General features: G+C 45.3%; 3 protein-coding genes, 2 non-coding genes and 1 pseudogene across 8 annotated transcripts in view; 3 read left to right on the plus strand and 3 right to left on the minus strand.

Annotated features, from left to right (window-relative positions):
* Nucleotides 1-611: 611 nt before the first annotated feature.
* LOC148828023 (signal recognition particle RNA) lies at nucleotides 612-889 on the minus strand (annotated as a pseudogene).
* Nucleotides 890-1,611: 722 nt separating this feature from the next.
* trnai-aau (transfer RNA isoleucine (anticodon AAU)) lies at nucleotides 1,612-1,685 on the minus strand. Its single transcript has one exon. It is a non-coding gene; the product is annotated as a tRNA-Ile (tRNA).
* Nucleotides 1,686-2,036: 351 nt separating this feature from the next.
* On the plus strand, nucleotides 2,037-2,109 carry trnak-cuu (transfer RNA lysine (anticodon CUU)). The gene has a single exon. It is a non-coding gene; the product is annotated as a tRNA-Lys (tRNA).
* A 560-nt stretch (nucleotides 2,110-2,669) lies between these two features.
* znf839 (zinc finger protein 839) lies at nucleotides 2,670-12,898 on the plus strand. The gene is made up of 8 exons (XM_088925183.1): nucleotides 2,670-3,729; nucleotides 4,392-5,360; nucleotides 6,081-6,308; nucleotides 6,401-6,493; nucleotides 7,073-7,225; nucleotides 8,373-8,501; nucleotides 10,655-10,799; nucleotides 11,140-12,898. The coding sequence occupies exons 1-8, from the start codon at nucleotides 2,755-2,757 to the stop codon at nucleotides 12,144-12,146; spliced, it is 3,699 nt and encodes a 1,232-aa protein (XP_088781309.1). The 5' UTR covers nucleotides 2,670-2,754; the 3' UTR covers nucleotides 12,147-12,898.
* Nucleotides 12,899-13,019: 121 nt separating this feature from the next.
* On the minus strand, nucleotides 13,020-15,830 carry cinp (cyclin dependent kinase 2 interacting protein). The gene is made up of 5 exons (XM_088925184.1): nucleotides 15,722-15,830; nucleotides 15,270-15,447; nucleotides 14,825-14,957; nucleotides 14,462-14,591; nucleotides 13,020-13,402 (listed from the first exon to the last, which is right to left on the minus strand). Exons 1-5 carry the CDS (start codon nucleotides 15,726-15,728, stop codon nucleotides 13,200-13,202), a joined length of 651 nt encoding a protein of 216 aa, XP_088781310.1. The 5' UTR covers nucleotides 15,729-15,830; the 3' UTR covers nucleotides 13,020-13,199.
* A 23-nt stretch (nucleotides 15,831-15,853) lies between these two features.
* Nucleotides 15,854-27,557, plus strand: part of tecpr2 (tectonin beta-propeller repeat containing 2) — a 31,493-nt gene continuing 19,789 nt past the window's right edge. The window contains exons 1-13 of one of the 4 annotated variants that reach the window (XM_088925186.1): nucleotides 15,887-16,054; nucleotides 17,092-17,161; nucleotides 17,422-17,519; nucleotides 17,889-18,139; nucleotides 18,836-18,964; nucleotides 19,921-20,052; nucleotides 20,236-20,393; nucleotides 20,958-21,270; nucleotides 21,463-21,595; nucleotides 21,818-22,312; nucleotides 22,776-23,737; nucleotides 25,047-25,230; nucleotides 26,087-26,260. In XM_088925186.1, coding sequence (XP_088781312.1) covers nucleotides 17,921-18,139; nucleotides 18,836-18,964; nucleotides 19,921-20,052; nucleotides 20,236-20,393; nucleotides 20,958-21,270; nucleotides 21,463-21,595; nucleotides 21,818-22,312; nucleotides 22,776-23,737; nucleotides 25,047-25,230; nucleotides 26,087-26,260 — 2,899 coding nt within the window. In that variant the 5' untranslated portion in view covers nucleotides 15,887-16,054; nucleotides 17,092-17,161; nucleotides 17,422-17,519; nucleotides 17,889-17,920. Of the gene's footprint in view, nucleotides 16,055-17,091; nucleotides 17,162-17,421; nucleotides 17,520-17,888; nucleotides 18,140-18,835; nucleotides 18,965-19,920; nucleotides 20,053-20,235; nucleotides 20,394-20,957; nucleotides 21,271-21,462; nucleotides 21,596-21,817; nucleotides 22,313-22,775; nucleotides 23,738-25,046; nucleotides 25,231-26,086; nucleotides 26,261-27,557 lie in introns of all 4 variants that reach the window. The other 3 variants (XM_088925185.1, XM_088925188.1, XM_088925187.1) reach the window with 3 other exon arrangements.

Genomic DNA, 27,557 nt, shown 5'->3' on the forward strand with positions numbered 1-27,557 from the left:
GGGGTTTTTATTATAGCGAACGAAATGACAGGGCCAGAAAAATAAATATGAAATTAATATCTGCATTTGGCCTTTTCATCAGCAGTGAAATGCAGTGAGGGGTGCGGTATTGTACTCTAATGCTATTTTTAAAAATCTTTTAGCATGTGGTCAAACCCGGTGCGCTTCCTCCACTGCTATGCTGCCATCTTGTGCACGTCTAAGAAAACAGTGGGACAGGTGCGAGCCTGGACAGTTGATCGTCTGCGCCCCCCTGCGTCAGATCAAAGTATTGCATCGCATTCATTTTACTATGAGATCCTGGACCGTCAAGTTAATCGCCAAATTCTAGCCTTTTGTTGTTGTTGTTGTTGTTTTTTAATTAAACATCCACATAACCCGTGAAATTAATTAGAAACGACGCAAGTCACACATCTTAATTCGAATTTACGTTAAACCTTTGGCTTTGAACACGTGTTCATCTTCGACACAGTCGTGGTTCATTCATTACTAAGCAGATAGCAACCCAGCATCCTTATGTTCATGTATAGAGGGGCTGGGCAGGCCTGGTTGCCTGTAATTGTGACAGGCGTGACTTTGAAAGAGGGGTGCTATTAGGGCACTGAGGCAGCATTGCAAACGTGCGTGAACACAAAACGCTTAAGTACTACACACTCACAGGCGCGACCCCACTACCGGGCGGTACGGGGGCTCTGACCTGCTCCGGTTCACTCCTCCTCAGGCGACCTGCCGCTCCCGGGCTCCCCCAGGAGCACCATATCGATACCGGGCTCAGCGTGGACACCCGGTCGACATAGGCCACCACACCCCAGGAGACCTGAGCTCAAGCGCTCTGCCAGCCCCAGCCTCCTAGCAACTGGGATTATAAACACACGCCACCGTGCCCGGCTGAAGCGGGCCTTTCAGCGAGCTGCTAAATGTCTCCTTCAGCGCGCTGTGACGCACTGTGCGTCTTCTTGTACTGTTAGGAAAGTGTCAGAGTTGTTCATTAAGCCTCTTGCCTTGCTACAACAAGGGTGCGAGTTCGAATCCGCGACGGTCCGGCTGATGTAGACAGGTCGCTTTTTGCGGGAATTTAAATACAAAAAAAGATAACATGACATTAAGAACGCTTTCTATGGTTTAACCTAATATTCCCTCGATGTAATTGCTTGTTGTATTTGTTTAAGTCCGACCTACTTTCACACTCTGAGTGTGATTTAGGGATAGTATTTTTCCCGCAGCCGGCAGAGGAACCCCAACTGCTCCAGGGGCGCTGTACAATAGCTGAGCTGTGACCCCCAGCTTCTCTCCCTGTCTGAGTGTCTGTGTCTCATGGGCTCTGCTAAAAGACGAATTCCTAATGCAAGAAATTGTATACGGCTAATAAAGTGATCTTTTTCTGGGTTCATTTTAATACCCGTGTTGAACATTTTAGGAGAAAACGGTAATCTAACAGAGACTGTGCAACAAAATGTATTGTTCTTTATTGAGCCCGGTAATGTGTCATTTTTATGGATGGGGGTGTCTCAGTTTAAAATAATAATATAATTTTTTAAAACGCAAAAAAATAGTAACATTTTGATTGTAATTGCATGATTACATTAGGCAATATTTTAAAAACAGAAACGCTGGCCCGTACGGGGATCGAACCCGCGACCTTGGCGTTATTAGCACCACGCTCTAACCAACTGAGCTAACCGGCCGCCTTTTCCCTGTCTTTCACGTTCACTTTTTAACTTTCACTTTCTCGGTTTATTTTCGCTGCCAGGATTCGGAATCAGATGCATTTCAATTAACAACGTTTTGTGATTATTTTTACACGTACCAGATATACAAGGCATTTCTAAACTTTAAATTAGCTGCAGGAGTTTAAAAAAAACAAGCCTTACGCTCTGACCTACGATCAGTGAACGGCCCATATCGGATACGTCTGGCAAAGGAAAGTTAACAAGTTGAAACCAATGCTCTACAATAAATCGCAATATTTAAAATTCAGAATCTGACACAATTCTAAACATAGTAAAAGCTGTATTTACACTCACACACAGAAGACAGCCCGGCTAGCTCAGTCGGTAGAGCATGAGACTCTTAATCTCAGGGTCGTGGGTTCGAGCCCCACGTTGGGCGGGATCGTTTTTTTGTTAAAAAAAATTAAGGCTTACAATTTATTTTTTATCACACTGCAGGAAAACTCGTCTTTCATATGACTTTTTGACAATGGTATGCATCAATGTAAGGTGTCGTGATTTTCACAGTCCGTGTCATGATTTCTTTTGCATGTGTTATGTAAAGTATTTCTGTAACAACTTGTAACTATTATCACGAATCTGTTTTTTGAAAAAACATACTCCAACTGGTTGACTTGTTTGGAAACACCGATTCTGGTTGGCGCGGACCTTTTTTTATCGTTCGTAACTAGTTATTTAGAAGAAAAGAGTGTCGTTTTAAAAAAATACTGTACGCAGCTAATTGCATTTTCATGGAGCCCTTCGTCTCCCGACTGGGTCTGCGAAATGACCCTCGCAGGAGCCCATACCCGACTACTGCAGCGAGCTGTCGTGACGTTTATAAAAGGCTTCGGAATGCGAGGTTACATAGTCTAATTTTCGTAACATTTTCAATTAAAATCACCATCCACCACTCTCTTTTTTCACGTAAATTCTCCTCTGCGACTCCGGCGCGGAAAAAAAAAATCCGTCCCGAGTTATTATTTTTTTTTGTTTGTTTTGCTATCAACTCTTCCTGCCTGGGGGGGGAAATACTCCAACCAAAATGGCGGACAAGGAGGACGAGAGCAACATGACAACGGGAGCAACGGAGGGGGACGGCAGCGGCCGGGCCCGGTTCCACGTCGTCGCCGGGGTGACAGAGGCGATGAGCGGGGTCCTGGCGCCCCAGGAGGCCGGGGACGAGAGCGGGCCGGGCAGCAACTGTGTGGAAGTCGGCGTGAAAGAGTTGGCGGAGACTCCGGGCATTTCTGAGTACTTGCACGTCTCTGCTGGCGGGGGAGTCCATGAGGGTGCTGTTATCGGGGGCACCTGCCAGGTGGTTAGTGCATTTACAGCCGGGGACGGACTGCTCCCCGAGGGCAGCATCATAACGTCGTTCGTCGAGACTCCCGGTGTGGAGACGGTGACCACGACTGACTTCACTGCCGTGGCAGGTGAGCTGGTGGACACCCTAGCGCCAGCCACCAGCACGATCATATACGTCCAGCCGGACGGCAGCTTCGTAGAGGGGACGGGTTTAACCCCGGAGGAGCAGCAGCAACTTGTGGAGCAGCTGGCCAGCCAGCAGCTGGTCGAGGTGACGGAGAACGAGGCGGCTCGCATCTTTGAAACCCAGCAGCCAGCGCCGCAGTTCCCGCAAATACCCGCTCCGGCGCCGCCGCCGCCGCCGGCTGCTCAGTACATCCAGCACAGCGCAACTCTGGCGCCGGAGGAGCTGCAACAAGTGATCGAGCAAGTCGCCAAGTCGCAGCAGTCCGCCGGCCCGCCGCAGCCGCACAGCGTGGTGTCCCTCGTCCAGCCGCCGCCCGAGCCAGCCGCGCCGGAGCCGCCGGCCACCTGCATCTCCCTGGAGGCCGGCTGCCTGTTCCCCGGCGGCGGCGGCCCGCTGGAGCTGGCGGCCGGCGCGCCGCCCCTGGCCATCATGCAGAACGCGTCCCGGCAGCTGCAGCACGTCGCCAAGCAAGTGGCGCTCCAGCAGAGCCAGTCGCAGAACGGGACCCGCCTGATCCAGAAAAAGGTACGGGGCTGGACATCGCAGCGGAATGACGGCTGGTGGTGGTGGCGGTGCGGGACAGACAGCGTTTTGCATTTCAGGCGGCCACGTTCAGTGTCAGTGCCTCGGGCCCTCATTTGCGTCTCTCTCATTCGCTGTTACGTTTGGCACCTTCCTCTGCCCTGGGGAAACCGAGCGTGAACACGGTGTGCTATTCATGGTGGCGGGCAGGTTTAAGTAAGTGCCAGTCATCTTGAAACCGTAGTTTGGATGGCAGTCCTTGTATTTGGGTAGCAGCCCTGTAAAATCGGCACAAGTCCTCTCTGTTTAAATGGAGAGGCACTGAACTCGACTGAAACTGAGGCTTTAATAGGTTTGAGCTCTAGCAGCGCAGGTAGGCTGCAAAGGAACAGGTAATGTTCAGGTTCACTCCATGCTGAAAGGAAGAGAAAAGAAACACTACGTTCTAACTGTGGTTCCTGCTGGAACCTGTTCCTTTACTTAGAGAGGTTGCTCTGAGGTTTTGTTCGATTTTTAAGAAACATGCGAAGTTTCGTTTGATTCTAAAAATGTTTTATAGCTGCCAGTGTCGGGCCTCTGGGCAGAGTTCCAACTGCGGCAGCTTTCTGTTTCGGGTTGTTTCCCTTGCTGGCGTGGCACGCTGACCCTCTCCTTCCTCCCGACAGCAGCTGGAGACCATCCGCATCCAGGTGCGGAGCCAGGCCCTGCCCGAGCCCAAGGAGAGCCCCCTGCCACCCTTGGCCGTGTTCCACCCGAAGAGCGTCGCCGTGGGCCAGCCGGTGCCCAAGCTCAGCGTGACGCCGGCGGTGGGCCTCGGCGGCCCGCAGATCATCCACATCCAGCCCGTGATGGGGGCGGGGGCGCCGCAGCAGTTCGTGCTGCAGAGCTCCGGCGAGCCGCCCATCCAGCTGCTGGTGCACCGGCAGGTCCCGGCGCGCGCCGCGCCGCCCCCCAGGGCCGCCCTGAACGGCAGGGCCCCGAGACCCGGGGCCCCGGCGGCGCCCGCCCCCGCCCCCGCGCCCGCGCCCCCAGCCCCCGACAGGAAGGAGAGGCAGCGGGAGAAGGACAAGGACAGGCTGAGGAGGCCGCAGAAGGTGAAGACGCGGTCAGGGCGCATTTCCAGACCCCCCAAATACAAAGTGAAAGACTACAAGTTCATAAAGAGGGAGGACCTGGCGGACGGCCACCAGTCCGACTCGGACGACTACTCCGAGATCAGCGTGGAGGAGGAGGAGGCCGAGGAGAGCAAGGGTGACACGGCCCCCATCAACTTCAACCTCAACCCCAAGGCCTTCAAGTGCGACACGTGCGAGAAGGCCTACATCGGCCGGGGGGGCCTGTCCAGACACTACCGACTCAATCCCGCGCACGGACAGATGAAGCCGCCCGCGCAGGCAGCGGCTGCCCCCCAGGGTGCAGACGGTGCGGGCGGTGAGGTGGGACCCCCCACGGGGAACGCTGGGGGGGCGCCTGCGGCAGAGACTCCTGTTCATGCCACACCGACACCGGTTCCAGCCTCGCAGGCAGCAGACGGCAATGAGCTGCTGCCGCCAGGGCCACCTGTGGCCCCTGCAGAGGGTGTCGACCCGGTAGTGCCACTGTCGGAACCAGTCGTGGCACTGCAAGGGCAGAAGGTAGGTGACCTGCGGATGAAAGACATGACTGTTAATGGAACGGAAACACCAAACACGTTCAATCATCATCAGTTACAATCTAATGACGAAATACAATATCGGGAACCTTAGAACTGACGTGAATAAGAAATGTCAAATGCGGAGGCCGTCTGCAGGGTGGAGAGATGGGAATATTAGTATGTGTAATGCATGCTTTCTCTATTAAATAACTGGGATGGTTTGTAGTGTGGGAGGTTAGTATTAGGAGCCAAAGGAAGTTCGTTACACCTCAGGCTCTGAAGCCTTGTGGCACAAAGGAATTAGTTTTCCAGCTTCAGGTTGTCTTAGTTAAAAAAGAGGGCTGTATAAAGAACTACAGAGATTTGTCTGATTTTTTTTTTATTGGCAAATTTTGCTTTATGCCTGGTCATGTCTTGCACATGATAAAGACAGAGACTTAAAAGGTCAGCATAAATGTTTTTATTAAGTCCATGTTCTTTTTCAGGATAAAAACCTTGTGCTCTTTAGCTAATGTCACGTAGCCACATGTCAGTAAAAATCCAACACTATATGTCCGAGACATTAAAAAGACATTTTGATACATCTGTCTGTCTGATCCCCGTATGTTTGATATATGCACCTGAAAACTGGAATCACTTCCAGCATGAGGCGTCATGATTGTCCATGAAGCCAACTTGGTGACTGGGTCAGAGCTCAAGGCATCATCTTTTTGTTGCTTAGGCTGACACCCCCCTTTCAGTACAGCCTGCCCCGGGTCCAGGGGTACCGTCCTGCGCCGGGCCGGGGAGACCACGCGGTCCTGGCCGACCCAAGGGACCGGGCAGGCCAGGGCGCCCCAAAGTATCAGGCCGTCCAGCAAGAAGAGCCAGGCCTGGTCGGCCCCCCAAATACCTGGGAGGAGTTACCACAGAACAGCAGGCACAGAGGAGAAGAGCCCGATTGAAAGAGGTAGGCGAGCCCCGCCGTGTCTTTCGTTCGGGTGTCTGCGTGTGCCTTATGTCAGCCGGTTGGCTAAGGACGCCTCTTTCTGTCTTTGTTAGATCTTGCAGCAAAGTGACACTGAAGAGCTCATGGAGATGGCTCTGCCCCGCCTGGCAAAAGTCATGACGGTGTGGGAGTTTTTACTCATGAAGGTAATGGAGGTGTTTCGGACTGGAGCACCTTTTGGAAATCTTACGCTGTCTTGTTATAGAGGATATTTGGTAGTTACTGAATTGCAACTGGTGTTCTCTTTTCTTTAATGGAAGCTCTGTGTTTAAAAATACCGTAGGGTCTTGATATCTGAGAATTTAATGTTCGTGAATTAGCTTATGTCTTTTAACCACACCTACAGTATACTTTAGTACATTACAGAACATTTGGCTGTTCTCTGCACCGAAGCCTCACGCATGTGAAGACCCAACTGTAGATGAATTGGAGCCTCCTAAGTGGTAGTAAAGGAGCATGCTCAGTTGCAGGTTTGGCTCTATGATCCAAGCAATGTGGGTTCGAGTCTAGGTCATGTCACTAGACAGCTGTGTCTAGGATTCCCCAAGTGACCGCGCAGAATTGCCTAAGATCCTCTGCAGATAGGGTAGGATTAGTGCTGTGCTAGGGCTCTCTTAAAAAATAAAGCAGTTAATCCCAGTGTATGTTGTACCTTTTTTTTTAAACTTTATTTTCACCATGGCTAAAACCAGCTTCAGTTCTGCTGTGCACCGTTTCCGTCTCAGGTGGAGAAGGGGCGGCCCTCCAGGCCTCACTTTGCAGATGTGTACAGGGAGTTCGAACAGCTGCACAGCCAGGTGAAGAAGATGGCGCAGGAGCACTTCGGTTCTCCTCTCGGCCCGGGCCCGCACACCCCTCTGGAGATCAGAGACCCAGAGGTAGTGTACCAGCGCAAGATGCCCCTTCCCTCCAAGCACAGTCACACACAGGGAAGAGCATGGTGTGTCTATCGCCTGGTGTAACAGAAAAGAGATGGGCAGCTTTTGTGTGGCTAACTCCTATTGGAACATTAGAAAGGTTCCAAAAAAAGAGAAGTTGACCTATCTAGCTTGTTTCGTTTTTCAGTAGCTGATTGACCTCATCCAACCAGTTCTTGAAAACAAGACATTGGTTTAAACAGCTGGCAGAGTGGCTTGTTAAAAATACACGAGATTATCATTTCATTTCAACCATTTCCTTCACTGGGTAGAAAGAGATCAAGCAAGAGTTGAATGAGCTGTTTGCAGTTTTCAGATTGACAGAATGGCCGTCTGCTTGTCATTTGTCACTTAGAGCTGTCATTTACAGCTTTCTATAACTTGTCTTGAAGGATGCAGTAGGTGTCATGTAATCCGACAATCCAGTTTAACAAGGTTAAAGAAAAGAAAAGAAAGGTAAAAGGTGGGGAGTAAAGATGCTATTGCCAATTGTCATATTAAACACAAATAAAAAGATATTTTGATATGAAATATAAAAAGTACATTTGAGATGCAATAAGAGTAGAGAGAGTAACATGCTATTTACATTGAGTTAAAATTTTCAAACTTAAAACATTGTGGCTCTTTATCTCAGCATACCACGTTAAATGAACCTTGTTGGACAGTTGGATACATTTAAGCATGTTGAAGTATTTTAATACATTTCTGGGTTTGTCACCATCGACAGTGGGAATGGAGAGGTGACTGAGTGGCACAGGGAGAAGCTCATCTAGCAGAGTGGGAAGGTGTATGAGGGCGGTAGAGGCACCTCAAACAGAACTGTAACCCCTTAACTTGTTGAGCTGCTCTAGACTCTAGCCACCCCTTTTTCTGAAGCAAAGGGTCTCGGCTCAGCTGAACCTTCAGACGCTCTGCCTCCTGATCCCCACCCAGCCTCTCCTACTCGTGCCCCCCCCCCCAACCCGAAAGCCGACTACCCCTGTTTATGCATAATAAAAGGGGGAGTATGAATGATTAAGCTTTGGGACATTAGAATGCACAGTTTCAGTGACTCATCTGGATCATCCATTGTTAGATGGCTGAAGAACTAACAGTGTAATTTCCGCAGGTGTCCAGGTCCTTGGGCATTGAGGATCTTGTGAAGAAGGCCAGGCTGCAAGGTCCAGCTTCTGTGGTACAGCCAGCACTAAGGGTCTGCAAGGAAAATAATCTTTCAGCGGGCAAACGTCTCATGGAGGTAAACTGCTTCGTCAGAAAACGGAAAAATAATTTGTGTTCCGCCTTTTAAAAACCTGCGAAGTGCATCAGATTATTTCTGAGATCATTTTAGCAGTCTTGAGGTATTTGTGTCAAGTTTTACAACAATCTGAAAGCATTCTTCTCCTGGGCCCTTTTTATTTTTTATCATTACTCTAAATTTCCTTAACTTTTCTGGTGACGAAGCCTTGGATTTTACCATTCAGAATTCTGACAAATGAAGACTAATTTCATCTTTGAAAAAATACTTTTTATAGTAAAGAAATTATGTTGTGACCAGACTTTTTCTAGTGATTTTGTTTTCCATTAAAGCACCCATTATACACTGCCGGAGGTTTTGCCATTTACGTTTTTTTATCCTGTGCACATTTTAACATTTTGTTACCGTGGAATTTGAAATTATGGGCCTGAATGTACAGTGCCTTGCGAAAGTATTCGGCCCCCTTGAACTTTTCAACCTTTTGCCACATTTCAGGCTTCAAACATAAAGATATAAATTTTTTATTTTATGTGAAGAATCACCAACAAGTGGGACACAATTGTGAAGTGGAACGAAATCTATTGGATTTTTGAAACTTTTTTAACTAATAAAAAAATGAAAAGTGGGGCGTGCAAAATTATTCGGCCCCCTTGCGTTAATACTTTGTAGAGCCACCTTTTGCTGCGATTACAGCTGCAAGTCGCTTGGGGTATGTCTCTATCAGTTTTGCACATCGAGAGACTGAAATTCTTGCCCATTCTTCCTTGCAAAACAGCTCGAGCTCAGTGAGGTTGGATGGAGAGCGTTTGTGAACAGCAGTTTTCAGCTCTTTCCACAGATTCTCGATTGGATTCAGGTCTGGACTTTGACTTGGCCATTCAAACACCTGGATACGTTTATTTGTGAACCATTCCTTTGTAGATTTTGCTGTATGTTTGGGATCATTGTCTTGTTGGAAGATAAATCTCCGTCCCAGTCTCAGGTCTTTTGCAGACTCCAACAGGTTTTCATCCAGAATGGTCCTGTATTTGGCTGCATCCATCTTCCCCTCAATTGTAACCATCTTCCCTGTCCCTGCTGAAGAAAAGCAGGCCCAAACCATGATGCTGCCACCACCATGTTTGACAGTGGGGATGGTGTGTTGAGGGTGATGAGCTGTGTTGCTTTTACGCCAAACATATCGTTTTGCATTGTGGCCAAAAAGTTCGATTTTGGTTTCATCTGACCAGAGCACCTTCTTCCACATGTTTGGGGTGTCTCCCAGGTGGCTTGTGGCAAACTTTAGACGAGACTTTTTATGGATATCTTTGAGAAATGGCTTTCTTCTTGCCACTCTTCCATAAAGGCCAGATTTGTGCAGTGGAAGACTGATTGTTGTCCTATGGACAGACTCTCCCACCTCAGCTGTAGTTCTCTGCAGTTCATCCAGAGTGATCATGGGCCTCTTGGCTGCATCTCTGATCAGTCTTCTCCTTGTCTGAGCTGAAAGTTTAGAGGGACGGCCAGGTCTTGGTAGATTTGCAGTGGTCTGATACTCCTTCCATTTCAAGATGATCGCTTGCACAGTGCTCCTTGGGATGTTTGAAGCTTGGGAAATCTTTTTGTATCCAAATCCGGCTTTAAACTTCTCCACAACAGTATTACGGACCTGCCTGGTGTGTTCCTTGGTCTTCATGATGCTCTCTGCACTTTCAACAGAACCTTGAGACTATCACAGAGCAGGTGCATTTATACAGAGACTTGATTACACACAGGTGGATTCTATTTATCACCATCAGTCATTTAGGACAACATTGGATCATTCAGAGATCCTCGCTGAACTTCTGGAGTGAGTTTGCTGCACTGAAAGTAAAGGGGCCGAATAATTTTGCACGCCCCACTTTTCATTTTTTTATTAGTTAAAAAAGTTTCAAAAATCCAATAGATTTCGTTCCACTTCACAATTGTGTCCCACTTGTTGGTGATTCTTCACATAAAATAAAAAATTTATATCTTTATGTTTGAAGCCTGAAATGTGGCAAAAGGTTGAAAAGTTCAAGGGGGCCGAATACTTTCACAAGGCACTGTATAATCATGTTTGGTGGTTAATCTGGTTATGTTGTATATGTATTTATTAAGTACCCAGAAGTAATTTTTTTAATGTTTATTCCTAGCACGAGAGCGAAAGCTCATTTCTGCCAGCAAAAAGGATAAGAATAGAAAACTCAGCTGTAGAAACGAATGGAGTTTACCTTAACCAAAACGGAATTCAGAATATTGTGAAAGAAGTGCAGTTAACGACTGGGACTGCTCAACAAGGTAAAACATACTGTAGTATTTGTTTTACACAGAAGTATATTTTGTATGAACAGCTTTAAAACACATTACATCCATTCTTCAGTGATTTACACATAAATCACTTTCAAACAAAAATCTGAAAAGTTAAAGGATCTTCTCAGATTCAGATTTGATCCAATCTTTATTATCCAATTATTATCAATCCAATTATTTTCACTCTAAGTTGTAATAACTGCAGTCGGAATGATCTTGATTCCTGATGCATGAAAATGTACTGTACCACTTTGAAAAAAGATGTTCACAAGTTAGTGTCGTTACTGCTGATCAGTGTTTCATCACCATAATGCCTGTGTTTTTGCAGGCACTATTCAGGCTCAGAACGAACCCAGTGCGTTGTCTCAGGGGCCAACAGTTGAACTAAATGGATCTGCTGTGAAGGGTGCACTAGAAGTAGACCCCAGTAGCAGAAAAGCACTGGAGACAGAAAATGGGTTTCCGGTCTTGGAGACTAGAAATGAACCAGCTAATGTGCTGTTGTACCAGCCAGTGGAAGTCACTCTGCATGGTTCTCAAACCGAGATCCAGAAGCAGGAGGAGCTGACTGTTTCGGAGCAAGCGGTGGTCTTCACAAGCCTGGAGAACGACTTCACGCCCGAGGAGCTGGTTGAGGAGCACTTAGCTAACACTGTGAATCACGAAGTCATGGAGGTTGAACCAGCTGGAGGAATGGAGGGGGATGTACAAAGTGAGCAGGAGAGTGGGACAGTTCTCTTGGCGATCCCCCAAAACGACCAGCAAGCCGGCAGCACGAAACCTTCGGAGGTGCTGAACGATTCTGACATAGCAGATCAAATGCACCAGCTAGAGAAGGCACTTTCCAGGGATGTGGTGCCTTTGGACCATTCTTACCGGACTCACAACGCAGAGCCTAGGGAGGCACACCAGCAGACTTTAGCACCTATCCCTGCTTCAGACAGCCTGCAGAGTGAGGCCGAGGGCCAGCCAGAGGGCGGCCTGCAGGTGATGGAGGAGAAGGGTTTGACGGTGGAGAGCGTGGAGCAGAACGGCAGCCTGGAGCACATCATATCCGTCGGGGGAACGGTCGAGTTCAAGCTCTCGGACGCAAACCAGGAGCTGTTATCTCAGGGTCATGAGCAGATCTTCATCCAGACATCGGAAGGCCTCATCATGCACCACTCAGGAGGGGATATAGCATCGGAGCGCATTCTGATAGTGACGGATACCGACGGCACCACCATGCACATCCGTGCTCCTGAAGGTGTCCCCTTGGAGACGGTGGAGGCCCTACTGGGTATAGAGACAGAGGGACAAAGCGAAGGTATCCTGGTTTCAGAGACTTCCCAGTGAGCTCCTACTCAGGCAGTGCTGAATCTCAAGGGTAGAATGGCAAAATTGCCCCTGTAGCAGACCTCTTGTGGGAGGGGCTTTTTCAGCATACCATCATATATTTTTATAATCTTGACATTCAAGCTGAAGACTTTTAAATTATTTGTACAGTTTATTTCATATGTGTGTGTACAATGCTCAGTGTTTCTCACCATTGTTGAAAAGGTTTTCTATGAACCCCTCCTAAAATATATGTACATATGTATAGCTTATTATACGAAGAATTTACATACCAATTGAGTTAAAAAATTGCACTATTTTTCTTATTACTTTTTTTAAGGGTACAAATGTTTGCCAAATTGTTTTTCACTGCCTTTGATGAATTAATATTATACCTTGAGACCCCTTCTCAAAGAGAAAATAAACCGCAGTATTGTTTTATACTGGTGTAAGTCTTTATTTGCACTACTTTTCTAAATTTAAGTTTTAGTTGACAGATAATTCCTTCCTAATATATTTTCTCACAACTATTTATCTTCATACTTAAATTAAACTGTGAAATAAAAAAAAGTCTTAGCTGGTTATGGATGTTTGTGTTCACCCTTCCATTTTAATTAAAAGATGGTGTGCATATTTTAAGACATTAACAGGAACAATTCCTATTATTTGAAGTTTATATGCTGTCGCTTATATAAAAGCAGTGTTATTGCTTTACTCTTAACTTGTGACGTTTTGGTTTCCATTATAATAAAGATCTTTTCTGAGCTTTTGAAAGGATGAGGGCCTTGAACATGAGATCAAGCAGTCTAACTTCTTTCAAGGTTTCAAGAAAAATGTTCATCAAAAGTATTTGTTTATACACATTAATGGCCCAGTTCTCAGGTAGAATTGCCATGGCACTGTGCTCTGTTTAATTCTCTGTGAGCTTCCCATGTCACTTCACCCTAATATCGCATAAAATTACACAAACAATTCAAAATGAAGTAGTATATACTCATTTCTCTGCCAAAGGAGAAAGGATGCAGTTTTTCCATCTGAAACTGATGACGTTTAAGATAGGTCCTCCAGTTTGCTTCACAGTGGTCTATGCCCAGTCTCCAGCAGCATGCTTTCTAAAAGAACCTTGGTGTTGTCCTCGATGTATGGCTGATGAAGCCAAGCTGACAGATGAACCAGGGAAAGACTCCGGTCAGCTGTGTGTGCAATTTCTTGCACTATTGTTTCTTTAAGGGTCAGTTCTTGCTCATAAGATTCCAAAAGTTTTGAGGAGACGTCATCTAGAGAGAGGGGGGGGGGAAAAACAACTTTTACAGCATTCAGTGGGTCTTGATGGACACTTTTATAATTACTGTTCCAGATTATTTTTTTCTTGATTTTAACTTCCACTGCAGCCTTTTGAATTGTTTTGTGAAGCATCGCTTCCTTTTCAGGCCTGAAGAGTGAAAGCCTGATGGTACTGGATTTATTGCACAGTACATTTACATCTGCTCATGTAAAAATCAATTCAGTTTTCACCCCACAATTTCAGGAGCTTGGCAAGGCAGCACAGGAGATTAAAACAGGAGAACCTCAAGTGTAAATAATGCTGCCAGTATTTGTTTTTTTCTTTTATTTGCACGCACTGGATCTCTTAAACTTGCACTTTTAATGCTTTATTGAAAAAGCACACATGAAAACGGAACAGAACATTAAGAAACTATATGGTTTTTAACTGCTTTATCCAATACAGGGTCGTGGGGAAGCCAGAGCCTATCCCAGCAAGCGAAGGGCTCAAGGAAGGACACAACCCGGAGAGGACTCGCAGACATGCACACACTCACACCGGAGGCAATGTTCCATAAGCTTGGATGTGTTTGGACTGTGGGGAGAAACCCACATAAAAATCACAGGGAGAACATACAAACTCCATGCAGATCGCACCCCAGGAACTGAACTCGGGGCCACAGTACTGCTAACCACTACTCCGTCGTGCTGCCCACTTTTAGTAACACTTGACGTTTGATGACAAAAAACAAGCTGTAGAACTTTATAAACATTTTTGCTCTGTAAAGGCACACGGTAAAAGGGCATCCCGGAATTTCAAGTTAACTCGAACTAGTTAAGTATTAACTACAAAAGAGGCTAGGTCAGCCAAATAGCCAGCTTCTGATTGTAACCTTTCTTGTTTGCACAATTAAAAGTAAGTGAACAGTAAAAAATTGTCAGAAACCTATTCTATAAAAATATGAACTTTTTTCTGCAAGTATTTTACATTCTTACAAGATGAAGTAATTTGGTCTAGCTTGGTTCAACAGCATATCCCTCATATATACAGTACCGATTTCATCTTAACTCACCAAACTGTGCAGTCGGCCAAGTATGAAACAAAGGGCTTTCTCTTCCGGCATCTCCGTGGTGAAATGTTTCCAGTGCACATATGCCTTTAACGGTAGATGACAGCTTCCTCATTTTTGATACAAGGTGAGTCTGGCCATAAATGGGAACAAAATGAATCCTGTGTTCACACTTTTATCATGTTTTCTTTGAAATTAGTTTATGTTTCAGAGTTATATAGTTTTGCATATATTTAGTCAGGGACCCGAGCTAAGGTACTTGCAATGTAAGTTCTGATATCATGTACAAAATGTAGCAGTCCACTTTGAGGGATGTACATGAAATTGCAATTCCGACAAGACTGCAATATTAATGCTCTTACAGACCATTTTCTCCAAGATCCTCAACAGCTCAGTGCACTCGTCCTGCAGTTCCTGGTTTGGTTCGGGTGCAGCAGCAGATTTTGGGGAGACAGCTGAACCATCACACTCCAGTTTAAATTCTGAGTCATTTTCTGTTCTAGTAAAAGCAGACAGGATAGTAAAAGTGGACGTGTTTTTTATTACTAGAATAATAGTTAATATAAACAATACTATACAAACACTAGACTAAAAGTACATATTACTAGAAATTAAGGGTATGATTATTTTCATATCTGCTCCTTATACAGTACGTTACACGTCACTTTTCTTACAAAAACCAAATTAATTTATGGATCTCAATTTTCACACGGGAAGGTAAATTTTCTTAAACTAATGGGTAATAACACAATGAAATGGCAATGCACCACTCTCTATTGGAGATGCCAAATGCATGTAGAATAATACTTACATTTTGCTTAGTTTCAGGTTGACAATTTTGTTTGCAATTGTAAAACCTTCATCATTTAATCGGTCCCATTTCAGAATGAAGTTGTGCCAGTCAGCAGCATTGTCCTTTATCTTTCTTGCACTGTTAGTTGAAACAGGTCTTCTAACAGATGCTGCATTCCCTGAACTGTTCACTGAAACTTAAAAACAGAAATCGATTTAATCGGATTCATAGTAAATTTCTAAAAAAAACTGTATCTGAACTACATTTAGATATATCTGACGAAACAATCGGTTTTGCTTGCTCTCATATTTACCTGCTTTCACTGATATTCAATTAACTAAAACCCTAAGTACATAAATCGGCATGAACTCTCGAGTAGAACATAAAAAGGCTTATGGTTATTTCAGACAACTACTTTGTACAACTCTTTGACAGACTCCGAACTCACGCACTATTAAAAAAAAACTAACCTTCCATGTCAATAATTTTCAGACGTAATACATAAATTTATTTCAATGCTTCTCCCCGATGTAAGATCAAGCATGTTTACTGTAGGAAGCGGCCATATTGAAGACGTAGTTCTACGTCATTTCCTGATGTCAAATGTCAACCAGTCGAACCTGTGATGTTGATGCCTTGTTAAAACAGAGCGACTGGGCTTTCTGGTAACAACAAAAAAAAGAATTTAACTGCTGCTTTTTTTGTTTACAGTTAATAAAATGAACGTACACAACACAATTAAATTGGCTGATTTACAGAAAGAGAGAGAGAAAAGGTATCCAATGTAATGTTCGCGTTGCAACGTAAGTAAGAGATAATTTCGTTTTCTTGTAGCGTATTCTGCTAACATAGCCCTGACACTGTTCAGTGACTACACTAGGAAAGCAGCGTGTTTGGCTTTGTTTAATATCACTTTTTAAACCAAAATAATAATACAGCGTGCATTAAAAACAGAATTGAAAGGTACAGAAACCGGGCCTTTGTTAATGGTACAGTACTGGGCGTTTAATTTTTAGAGGCTCCCAGACTGTGTTCGACAAATTTCTGTTTTGTTATTGTAAGGAAACGGCGTTGTGAATGCTTTTCCTCTCACGAATATACTCTGTGGCCAGCTGCATCTTCTTTCATAACGCTCTTTGTCACCATTCAATATGAAACGGACCGTCAGCTGTGTGCATTGTGCTGTGCTTGGTGTCTTGGTGGTACCACAGTCCGTAATCTGCCTCTAATTCACTGCATTTGCAGTGACTTTTCAGTTCTGGGCGTCGGCGATCTTATTATTGAAAATGCGTCGTGACGATAAACCCCCAGTTGTTTGTGTTGCTGTGAGCCTTCTGAGCGTGTTTTCATAAATATAGAAATAACTGGCTAGACAGGACTAGTGATGGCCTCAGTTACAGAATAACGCCTGAAACTTGGTTTTGTTTTGTTCTGATTATGTAGAGGAGATAACGAGATTTCAGAAGGCAAGCCGCTGGATAACTCTAATTGAGTGACAGTTTTAGGGAATTGTCTTCAATTTTCTTCTCTTTAGTGTCGCTTTGTACACATAATAAGGCGAAGTAGAAAAGTCTGAAGGGTTTTTCGCGGGTCATTTTGTTTGGACTTTTTATCAAATTGCGTAGTCGAAAAACATTATTATAGATTAAGTAGTGGGGATGTATAACGTCTCTAATTAAAATATAGGCCTAACATAATAACCTTAATTGTGTTAAGTGTATTTGAAAGCAGTTGGTAAAGACGGGCTAAGAGTTCAGTTATCTGTGCACAATGTATGCATGGCGCCTAGTGTGCAATACTGCAGGGTTTTGCATGGTAATACATTTGAAATAATTGTCAGGTTTCAGGATTTCCAAAACTGGTCTAAATGGTGTCCTTCTGGAACCCAGTACCCGTGCATTTCTGATTCTGTGAGTATGATCAAATACTTTGTTCTTGTTTTTCTAAGCTCTGATTTTCGTGTGCTTTCCTTTATATGTATATGTAGCATTTTAAAAGCGTATAAACAAAACCGTTTGTTTGAATTAATAATCTGTGCAACATCTGTGTTCTTTTGCCTTATAAAGGTACTGTATTTTCATCTTCACTTAACTGTAATAGTATGAACAATATAAAGTCTTAAAATATATATATATAAATTAATGCTCAATTTGTTTTATTGTTTGTCTAGATGTAAATAACCTGAAGGAGTGAATGAACAGGGATGATTGTTATTTTTCAAGGAACGGACCAGAACTGTTCAGTGCTGCAATCTGAGCACTCACAAATGTAATTAAAACCCATGACTGCAGTGTTGCATATCTGACAAGTAGCCTAATTAAGTCTAATTTCTGCTAGATAAATTGATGCAAGGAGTTGCTTAATTGTGTTATTAGTTCACAGAAGATTTTGGAAATGAGTAAATACAGCAATTACCTATTTTGTGGACTTCTGTGATGGAGATATAGGTCTGTCTTTATCCATCTTGTTTGATATACATAGAGGAACTGACCTGGTTTGATTTTTTCAATCTGCTGGGCTCTGTTACTGCTGTTCACCTTCACCGACGGCTTTTGTTCTGCAGGTGTGTGTGTGGGGGGGGGGGGGGTCTATGTCGGCACTCCACTCCCAGCCTCACGTCTTCTGCCCCTCTCTCAGCGTCTGCTCCAGCGCCACCCTGACTCCCCGCCATGGCTGCCCAGGCCTCGCCTGCCGCCCTGAAGGAGTTCTGCCCCCTCTATTACCTGCTGAACACCATCCCCGCCAAGGTGCAGAAGGGGTTTCGCTCAGTGCTGGTCTACCTCACCGCGCTGGACGCCAGCAGTGACTACATCGCTGTGGGCAGCAGCATTGGCATGCTCTACCTCTACTGTCGGCGGCTCAACCAGATGAATAAGTATAACCTAGAGGTACGGCGGCGCGCTGGGCGTGTAATTACCAGAGGTCCCGATGGCACTATGATTGTCCCGTCTGTTTGAATACTTTGCGTTGCTTTGTCTTCAAAGTGACAGATTCTCTTCCCTGAGCTCTACCTAACCCTCTCACCCACAAAGTGCTGCAGGTGAGGTCCATCTGTATTGAAGACCATGACTAGTTCTGTATTGCGTAGATTGTTAAAATGGCGTATCCACTGGAAGATTAATGATTTAGTGGGACTAAGTGTTAAATTATAAAGGGAATAGATCTTTTGGGCTGCTGGTCAGCTGTTGGTGCACCTTGTCAAGTAATACACTTAAAAATCAAATTGACATGAGGTCAGGTTGGCTCTGAACATCTTCTGCTGTTGAATTGTTCCTTACGATTGTCCACTAGGGGGCACTGAAGCTTTCTCTCACAGCAGGTTGGGGATTACATACGCCACAGGCCCTCTGGGCTTTTTCAACTACAGGCCCAGGAGACTTGAAGGTCTTTCGGTTCTCATTCCCCCAGTCCTTTAATTAGTTAATTGAGCTAAGAGTTTGACTCTTTGGAAATGCGTCCCATGGACAGTTGTGTTTTCAAGCTAATGTGTCTTACATATAGCATCGGTGTAATGCTGATTCACGTGGTTTGAACAGGAGAGAGGTTACTTTCCACTGTCTCAGTGTGGTGGCGTGTCCGTGCAGGGCAAGACCGAGGCCATCACCTCCGTGAAGCTCCTGAGCTGTTTCGATGACCTGGTGGCAGTGGGCACGGCCTCGGGCAGAGTGGCCCTCTTCCAGCTCGTCTCTCCTCTTCCCGGGAGGAACAAGCAGGTCAGTACACTGCAAAGTGCTCAATAACACTTCAGCACCCCGGCTTCTCCATCAGTCATGAGTGAATGACAGAGAGTGGTAATTGAAATGGTAATATTTGTGCAAAGCATGCTTAGTATAGTGTTGCTGGGGGGAGCGGAAGCACTGTGGCTAAGGATCAGCACCTGTGGCTGGAAGGTTGCCGGTTCGAATCCCCCGGCTGGCAGAGGAATCCTACTCTGTTGGGCCCCTGAGCAAGGCCCTTAACCCCAGCTGCTACAGAGGCGCCGTATAAATGGCTGACCCTGTGCTCTGACCCCCAGCTTCTCTCTCCCCATCTGTGTGCCTGTGTGTCTCATGGAGTGGAAGCTGGGGTATGTGAAAAGACAAATTCCTAATGCAAGAAATTGTATATGGCCAGTAAAGTGATTTTAGTCATCTTACTGATCTTACTCTTACTTCTTGGGTATGTTGTTGCCTCAGTGGCTTAGTAGTGGTACTGTGTTAATCTGTATCATGTTGCCCTTTTAAATTGAGGCGCCTTTTGGTAATAATATGATGTGGGCTGGTTCGTGAAGGTTTATATCTCATGATTGCAGTAACTCTTCATGGAGTAGTCATGGCTTCTTATGCACGTTTCTTTTTTTTTAAACTTAGCCTCTTTCGATGATATATCTTTTCAAATTGGGTCCACAGGCTAAAATATGAGCCGTGAAACCAAGGCGAGGAATGAAATGAACACAAAAGATCAAGGCAACTAACTATTCATGGTGCTTCTGAACGTTTTGTAGCTTTTGTATGTGAGCTTGGGTTAATTTGCCACATTATTTGGCAAGGTGTGCATTCATTTATTGAAAGTAAGCTGGATAAGCCTTTCTGAAGGACCAGTGTGCTGAAGACTTTGAGAGCTCCCACAGTGTTCGTGGGCATGACACAGCTGGGTCGGTGTGCCTGTGATTTCCCTCTCTGACCCACAGCTGCGGCGCTTTGACGTGGTTGGACTTCACAAGAGCACAGTGACAGCCCTTGCCTGGAGTGCAAACGGAATGAAATTGTTCTCCGGGGATGACAAAGGGAAAGTTGTCTATTCTGCCATTGATTTGGACCAGGTACAGCTCCCGTTCATTTGCTGATCCCAGTCTGGTCGTTTAAACAGCACTGGGTGTATGAAGCCTGGTCAGTTTGTCTCCTCTTATTCCTTCAGAGCATGCTGCGTGCTGCTCTGCTGTAGGCACCTGGTGCAGGCTCGCCTAATCGAGCCCTGTCTCTCTCTGGCTCCTCTGCGTGTGCAGGGTGTGTGCAACCCCAGCGTGCTGCTGGAGGAGCAGTCTGCCATCGTACAGCTGGAGTACAGCCAGAAAGTTCTGCTCGTATCCACACACCAGCACAGCCTGCTTTTCTACACCGAAGAGAAGGCAGTCCAGCAGGTTGGAACAAAGCCCAGGAAAGGGTATGGATTCTTGAGTAAAATTAACATTTGTTGTGGGTTTCAAAACTGCAGTTGCCCTTGTTATAGAAAACTGCAGTATGCTAGTTATTGTGTTGATTCCTAACTGTTTTATTGATAGGAAGTATAGGCTGGCCTTCTGTATAGAAAGTACAGATGTTAATATCATGCCTCATGTGGAAAGGTGCAGCTAATTGGAATGTAACCTTGGTTATATTTGAAAGAAAAATGCTTAACCCTTGCATGGGGGGGGGGGGTTATTCCTTGTGTGAAGACCCTGTGTTCAAAGTGTCACAGTGATCAAGGCTGTTTCCTCGGTGTTCCCAGCAGTAATCTTCAGGAAGACAAGGTATTGGTAGAGATGTGATGGTTTACCTGTGTGCAATGTTGAATTGAGCCTCAGGGGCAGTCTGGGAAGCTTGGGGGCTCTGAGAGGTTCCCAGCGATTCAAGAACATCTCTCAGGCCAGGCCTGGACAGACTCCAGATTGTCAAAAAGAAAAACTAGGGTTGCACACACCGCGTACGGATCTCAGAAGCACTAAGTTGCGTTTGTGTTTTTCTCCAGCAGTGGTAAATTTGGGGCTTGCTTCCACCCCGGCCTGTGCAAGCAGAGCGACCTGGTGGTTTACGCTGCCCGGCCAGGCCTGCGCCTGTGGAAGGCGGACGTGCAGGGCAGCGTGCAGGCCACCTACATCCTGAAGGACGTGTTTGCGGAGGGCGTGAGGCCCTTCGAGCTGTTTCCGCGCGCCGGCAGCCATGCCACCGAGGGGTACCGGCCCGCAGAGAGACAGCTGGGCCTGCTGAGCTGCTTCCTGCGGGAGGGCTGGGTGCTGAGCTGGAACGAGTATAGCGTCTATGTGCTGGACTCCCTCAATCAGGTGACAGAGCCCACACACACGCACACACACACACACACACACACACACACACACGGAGAACAGTGCCAGACCCGTTTCAAAAGATTGAATCTATTGTGTAATTTTTATTTTCCAGCATAACAAAATGAACAAAATATCATCTGCTAAAGGGACCGCAAGCATTAACGAATTCATTATCATCATATTTGACAGGCTGTCGTCGGTGGTCTGGAGGGGTCCGGAGACATTGTGTCTGTGTCATGCACAGACCACGAGATCTTTCTTCTGAAGGGGGACCGCGACATCATCAGGATATCCAGCAGACCCGAAGGCCTGGCTTCCAGCGGTAAGACTGCCGCAGTTTAGTCGCAGTCAAACTGTGGATTTCAATATTCAGAGTGTTCAGACCAGAGACAAATAGAACAGAATGGAATTCCTTTGCGTTGTTTGTTGTCACACATAAGTACACACAATTTTATAACTGCCCCAGCCAAAAATCAAACAAAAAAATGTTCATGGTACTTTTTGTATATACTTTTATGCGTCTCGTACATTCTCTGTCCACCAGTGTCTGATGTGCCCTTGCGGCTGAGTACCCCTACAGCCACCGCACCCCAGATGGTCCAACCCACTGGTGCCGTAGAAACTGCCCAGCCGATCAGAACCATGTCCATCATCGCGGAAAGCAGGGACACACAACCAGACGGCGAGGAGGACTGCAGGAGAGAGGGGGGGAGAAAGGAGCAGGACTCGGTGATAGTGCTGGAGAAAATTGAGGTGGCGTTAGGTGACCCCAAGGGTGCCCCACAGAGGGAGCAGGCCAGTGAGGCCCTGCTGAGGGGGGGCTCGGGGACCAGCGAGTCCCGAAGCCGAAGCAGCTCGGTGACGTCCTGGGACAGTGCCCTGGGGCTGGGGGCCGCGGTGGAGCAGTCTGCCTCCGAGCTCTCGGTGGAGGGGCTGAGCTCCTCCACCAGGTTCAGCACCGTCAGCACGGAGGACTTTGAGCAAGAGCTGGTGGTGAAGTCCATCAGAGTCAGGAAAAAGAAGAAGAAAAAGAGGCACGGTAAGATTTTTTTTTTACTCTTTTAATTAGCATTTTTATCCTATTAAGAGACGATCCCAAACTGGGGAGTTTCAAGGCTTTTCGGAATTTGGTGGTGAAATCGGAATGATGACTTCCTGAAAGAGCTGTGCAGATGTTATGGGAATCGTTTGGTTCTCCTTTGCTCCACATACTGTTAAGATTAAGTGAACGTGTGATGCACGAGACCAAGCTATCATGCACAGCTGTGTGTGGGTCTACTTGTGTTTCTACTTGTACCGGTGCTTTCTAGCACATATACCATCACTAAAAAGTATGACCAGTTTTATAATAGGGCAGGGATCTCTGTAATTTAATTTTAAGATAAAGCATTGATTTCAAGGTCGGTTTGGTGATTCAGTAATGTAGGGAAAAACGTATTCCCGCCCCTGTCGAGGTGCTGTTTTTTTGTATGACTAATTCTGTGTTACACCTTGCTGGACAGACAGTGGGAAAAGGCTCTCGGACCACAGCAGCTGGTCCGAGGGGGTGTTCAGCCAAGACGCCGCGAGCGATGGCACCACCACGCCGGTGTGCGAGCTGCTCTCGGACCGCACCAGCCTCCTGGGCAGCAGCCTGGACCTTCAGAGCGCCGACTCTCCTGACCGGGAGGGCTCCGTGAGCGGGGACTCGCACAGCCACGACCCCTTGGCAGTCCTCACCTCGCCTGAAGTCACGTGCACTCGGCTGGAGGAGCCGCCCAGCGCTGAACTCCGTGACCTTCCTGCGGAGGTGCTGGAGCTGGAGGCGCCCGTTTCTCAGAGCCGTGAAACTTCAGACGTGCCGCTCGCAAAGGCCCCCAGCTCCTCTCCTCCCTCCCTGAGCCTCCTGGAGTCGGATGGCCAGGAAGTCACTCGGAAAGACCTTGTAGCTTTGCAGTCTGAAAGCAACAGATATGCGCTTCCGGGTCAAGGTGCAAAGGTCAGAGGTTCGATTCCAGATTGTGATGCTGACGCTCTCCTTGAATGCAACAGCCTGAACACGCAAGCCAACGCTGAGAGCGGTTCTGGGGAGGATGGCTTAGTAAGGTCAGAAAAGGATGAATCGGAGCCCCATGTGCTACCCAGCCACGCACATGATCTCTCTGCCTTGGATGATTTTGGGCTGCTGGGTGTTGGTGGAAGTCTGGAAGCATCTGATCAAAACTTAGTCACCCCCTACCCAGCTCTGCACGATGTCATAAGCCACGTCTCCACGCTCAGCACCAGAGCACAAGACGCAGAGCTGCAGTGCATCTCCAGCGACGAGGAGGATATCTATGCCCACGCAGTGCCGCACTCAGCGTCGGATGCCAGCCTGGTGGAGCAGCCCTTACTGGGCACAAACCTCCAAAGGCTCATCGATGGGCACCGCTCAGACGCAGCAAAATCAGATCTGGAGGATTCAAGCCTTTTCAAGTCTGATCAGGTAAAATTTACTTATACTTCCATTGTTGCTCCAGAGATGGCAGATATAATGGGTATCATAAAAAGCATTTCTGCTGAAATAATATAATTGGGGTGGAAACAGTCTGGAATAATATTTTGAAGTTCCTTACTTATTAGCAGAAAAAATATATTTTAATTGAATAGCATTAGCCTGTTCTATAGCTTTTGCAATCGCAGCCGCACACTTCTCTTTTCAGCATGGAATAAACCTTTACTTGTTCTTTTGCAAACAAAGTTAAGTTAGATATTGGCTAATCGTTGGAATAGTGATACCTTTTTAATTGGTGGATAAGAGCTGTCTGTAGTAACCTAGAATATTTAACTCTGTAAGCCTCTTTTTAGCATACTTAACTACTGTGAAATGGAATATGTTTAATTATACAATTGTGCATAGTTATGTATATAATTATGCAATTATACAAGAATATTAAGAGATAACTGTGCTTTTGTCAAAGTCATGGATGTTGGTCCTTGAATTTATAAGCAGAAACGCTGTCTGAAACATTTTTAAGTTTATACCCAGTAGCTGTTCTTCTATAGCTCCCTTGGGGAGGTTTCTGCAGAGGATGCATAGATTGTGAAGGCTTAGCTGGCAAGGCATGGTTATATAGAGTGGTCATGGATATCTGCTTTTCTGCAGCAGCTCAGACAGATGTAACTGCTGCACGCTGGCGGGAGCAGGGTGATGTGTGACACAAGAATAAATCTATTCCTTACATTAATTATGTAGCGCAGAAACTTTATATTAGCTTCACCTGTCAGGGTGGGTGTTCAGGCTCTGGTGGAGACTGTGAAGACCAAGTCACTGTTTCAGGCTGGTGGGTCTCTGCCCCATATTAGCCCCGCTGATACATTAGCTAAGGAGTAAGGAAAGGAAAGAAGAATGCGGTCCTGTGTGGTGATTTTTCACTGTGCTCCACTGCAGTTATGTCACAGTTGCTGAGCGAACTCAGCTGTTGGCTGCTGGGATTAACTGTGCACAGGCGCACACATTTAGAGCACCCAGCTCTGTGGAGCAGGTGCAGCTCAGCCATACCCCAAGTCCACTACCGAACGGCCTCCTCGAATGTCATGTTTTTAAAGATGCCTCGAAAGGGCTTCCGTTGTCCCACCCAGCTCTGCCTTTCCTTCCTGCAGCTGCTGCACTGACAGTACACAGCACCGCTGTCTATTCGCGTGTCTGTCTACTCCTGTCCTGAGCACGGGCAGCGCGGGAAGCTGTTTTTACACTGTGTTGTAAGACTTGCTGCAGAAGCCTCCTGTCGCTGTGTGTTCACTGTCTGTGTCAGTTTGCAGAGAGCTGGATGGGCTATTCCGGCCCGGGCTATGGGATCCTGAGCCTGGTGGTGTCTGAGAAATATATATGGTGTCTGGACTTCAAAGGCGTGCTGTACTGCAGCCCCCTGCCCAGTGCCGGGCTGCGCTGGCAGAAATTTGAGGACAGTGTCCAGCAGGTGGCAGTGTCACCTTCAGGTGAGACTTGTTAGGAGTATGATTGATTTATTATAATATAATCTATGGGCTCTTTTCAACAGCATTTGGAATTAAGTGAGTTGTTTTTTTTCTCTGAGTTTTTATAGCAGCGAAAGCCAACCAACATTCATGATGACATTTTGATTCGAAAGCGTTATACCTGTCGTCAAGCTCTTATTTTTGCCTTTAAATTTCGTCTTTTGGTTCTGTAGCATTTTTTTAAAAAAGGGTAATTTCATTTCTTATGCGTTCCTCACCAAATAATCATTAAATACAAACAGCAATATTACATTATAAATGTCAACAAATCTTTCAGTAGATGAACCGAAATGTTCAATAATTTTTTTTATGTTTTCCTATTATTTTTTAGTGGCACGTGGTCAATTCAACACTACTTTAGTTTAAGTGGCATTTAACAGTTGATTAATATTGAACTGTGGTACTACTTTCAGTGCAGCCCCTTAGGAGAACGTTATGTGGTTTTGTAGCTCTTATGAGTTGCCATAAGAGAGTAAAATGTACAGGAAACAAATGTTGCTTCAGAGCATAATATAATCATACTCACACCTAACCTTTTTTGGCATAAAGGATCTTTTTTAAGTGAAAAATAACCAGCAACAGTTTGGCTGCATTGCTTTAATTAAAAGAGTGCTTCTTTTCACCATCTCCTACTGCTGGTGTCTGCACATCTTGCTGTTTCAGCACATTTTTGCTTCATCGTACTAATATTTTGATCTTTTCCTCTGTGCGATCCTGAAATTTTGTTCTCCTAAAAATAATTTCCTGGCATCTGTGCGCAAGCGGGAAGCAAGAGGGAGAGAAGCTGATCGTGAGGTGCTGTTTCCCTCTGGTTCAGGGTCCTTGCTGTGGAAGGTGGAGCAGAAGACTAACAAGGCATTTGCCTGTGGAAAGGTGACCATCAAGAGCAGGAGGCACTGGTATGAGGCCATCCCTCAGACTGCCTTTGTGGCTCTCAGTGATGATACAGCCTGGATCATCAGGACCAATGGAGATCTCTACCTGCAGACAGGTGTGTCAGTCTCAGATGCCCTCTGCCTTTCTCTGCCTCACTCACTATCTCCCTCCCAAATGGATGACTACATAGTTTGATTGGATTTTACACAGCAGTGTGCCCTATATTCTGTTGACATCTTTTATTTAGGCCTGATGTCTTAAGTTACGTTTAGGTAATCCTGACACTATAAGAAAAAGATTATCCGTTTAGTATTTCAAAAATCAAAAATTAAACTTCTTTATACTTATTTTAAGTTGTTGTATGTTTATACTACAGTTCCGTGTATTTATTTTAATAAGTATCAGAACATTATATTTTTACTGCATAGTTTTAAATGATTTTTTAATCATTTAAAGACATTCATCCAAAGGAGATAAAAAAATTAAATGAAAGAGATCTAAAAAGCATTATCTAACATTGCTGCAAAATGCAAAATTAAAGTGCATTTTGTTGGAAATTCTGCAATTATTTCTCATGCCATGTTTATTTGTAAAATAATGTTGGATAGCCAGCAAGCACACAAAGTTCAAAAGATACCATTTTCACATAACGAATGCTGTGAACTTATAAAACTGCTCCTGATATTCTCATACAACAAAGTCTCTGCTAATACGCTTAAGGAGAATGAATTTATAGATGTGCAAGGTTAATTTCAGACATTAGTATCTCTTTGTTACATTTAAGAAAAAAAATGTTTTATTTGATCAGTATTTATCTCTGTTACTCTTAAAGTTAATTGTTTTAATGTTATGAATATTTTAAAAAGGACACATAAATAAAGAGAAAAGTACAAAGTAGGCTAATATGAGAAATACATTGTAAACTGTTTTGAATAATAACTATTTTAATGAAACATGAGCCCAGAGGCAGAACTGATTAAATTAAGAACTTCTTTACTGGTGGATATTTTGGGATATCTCAGCATTGAGACTATAGCCTGGAGTTAATGATTACTGTTCTGTGCATTTTTGTACTGAAAGCCAACTTTTAGTTAAGTATAGAAGAAACCCTGTTTTGGGAAAAATAGTCTTTGCTTTTTTTCCCTTTTTAAATAAATGTCCATTTGAGTCCTCTAGTTTGTGTTTCACAATTGATCCTAGAGAAATCCAAATGACTGTCTTTTTAAGATTTTGAAGACTTTAACCAGGTCTTCTGTTCAAGACTAAAAAGTTTCAATATTTTTTCCTGTCAGTGTAGCACATTCCTATGAACACAGGGGTGTATCTGGTTTCTCTCCTCTGAACGGTTTCCACAGCGGTTTTCTTTTTTTGCTTGCTATAATAATATAGTGCTTAATTTGAGTTTACTTTGC

This window comes from Atractosteus spatula, chromosome 9 (assembly GCF_055471065.1).
Source record: "Atractosteus spatula isolate fAtrSpa1 chromosome 9, fAtrSpa1.hap1, whole genome shotgun sequence".
Lineage (NCBI taxonomy): Eukaryota > Metazoa > Chordata > Actinopteri > Semionotiformes > Lepisosteidae > Atractosteus > Atractosteus spatula.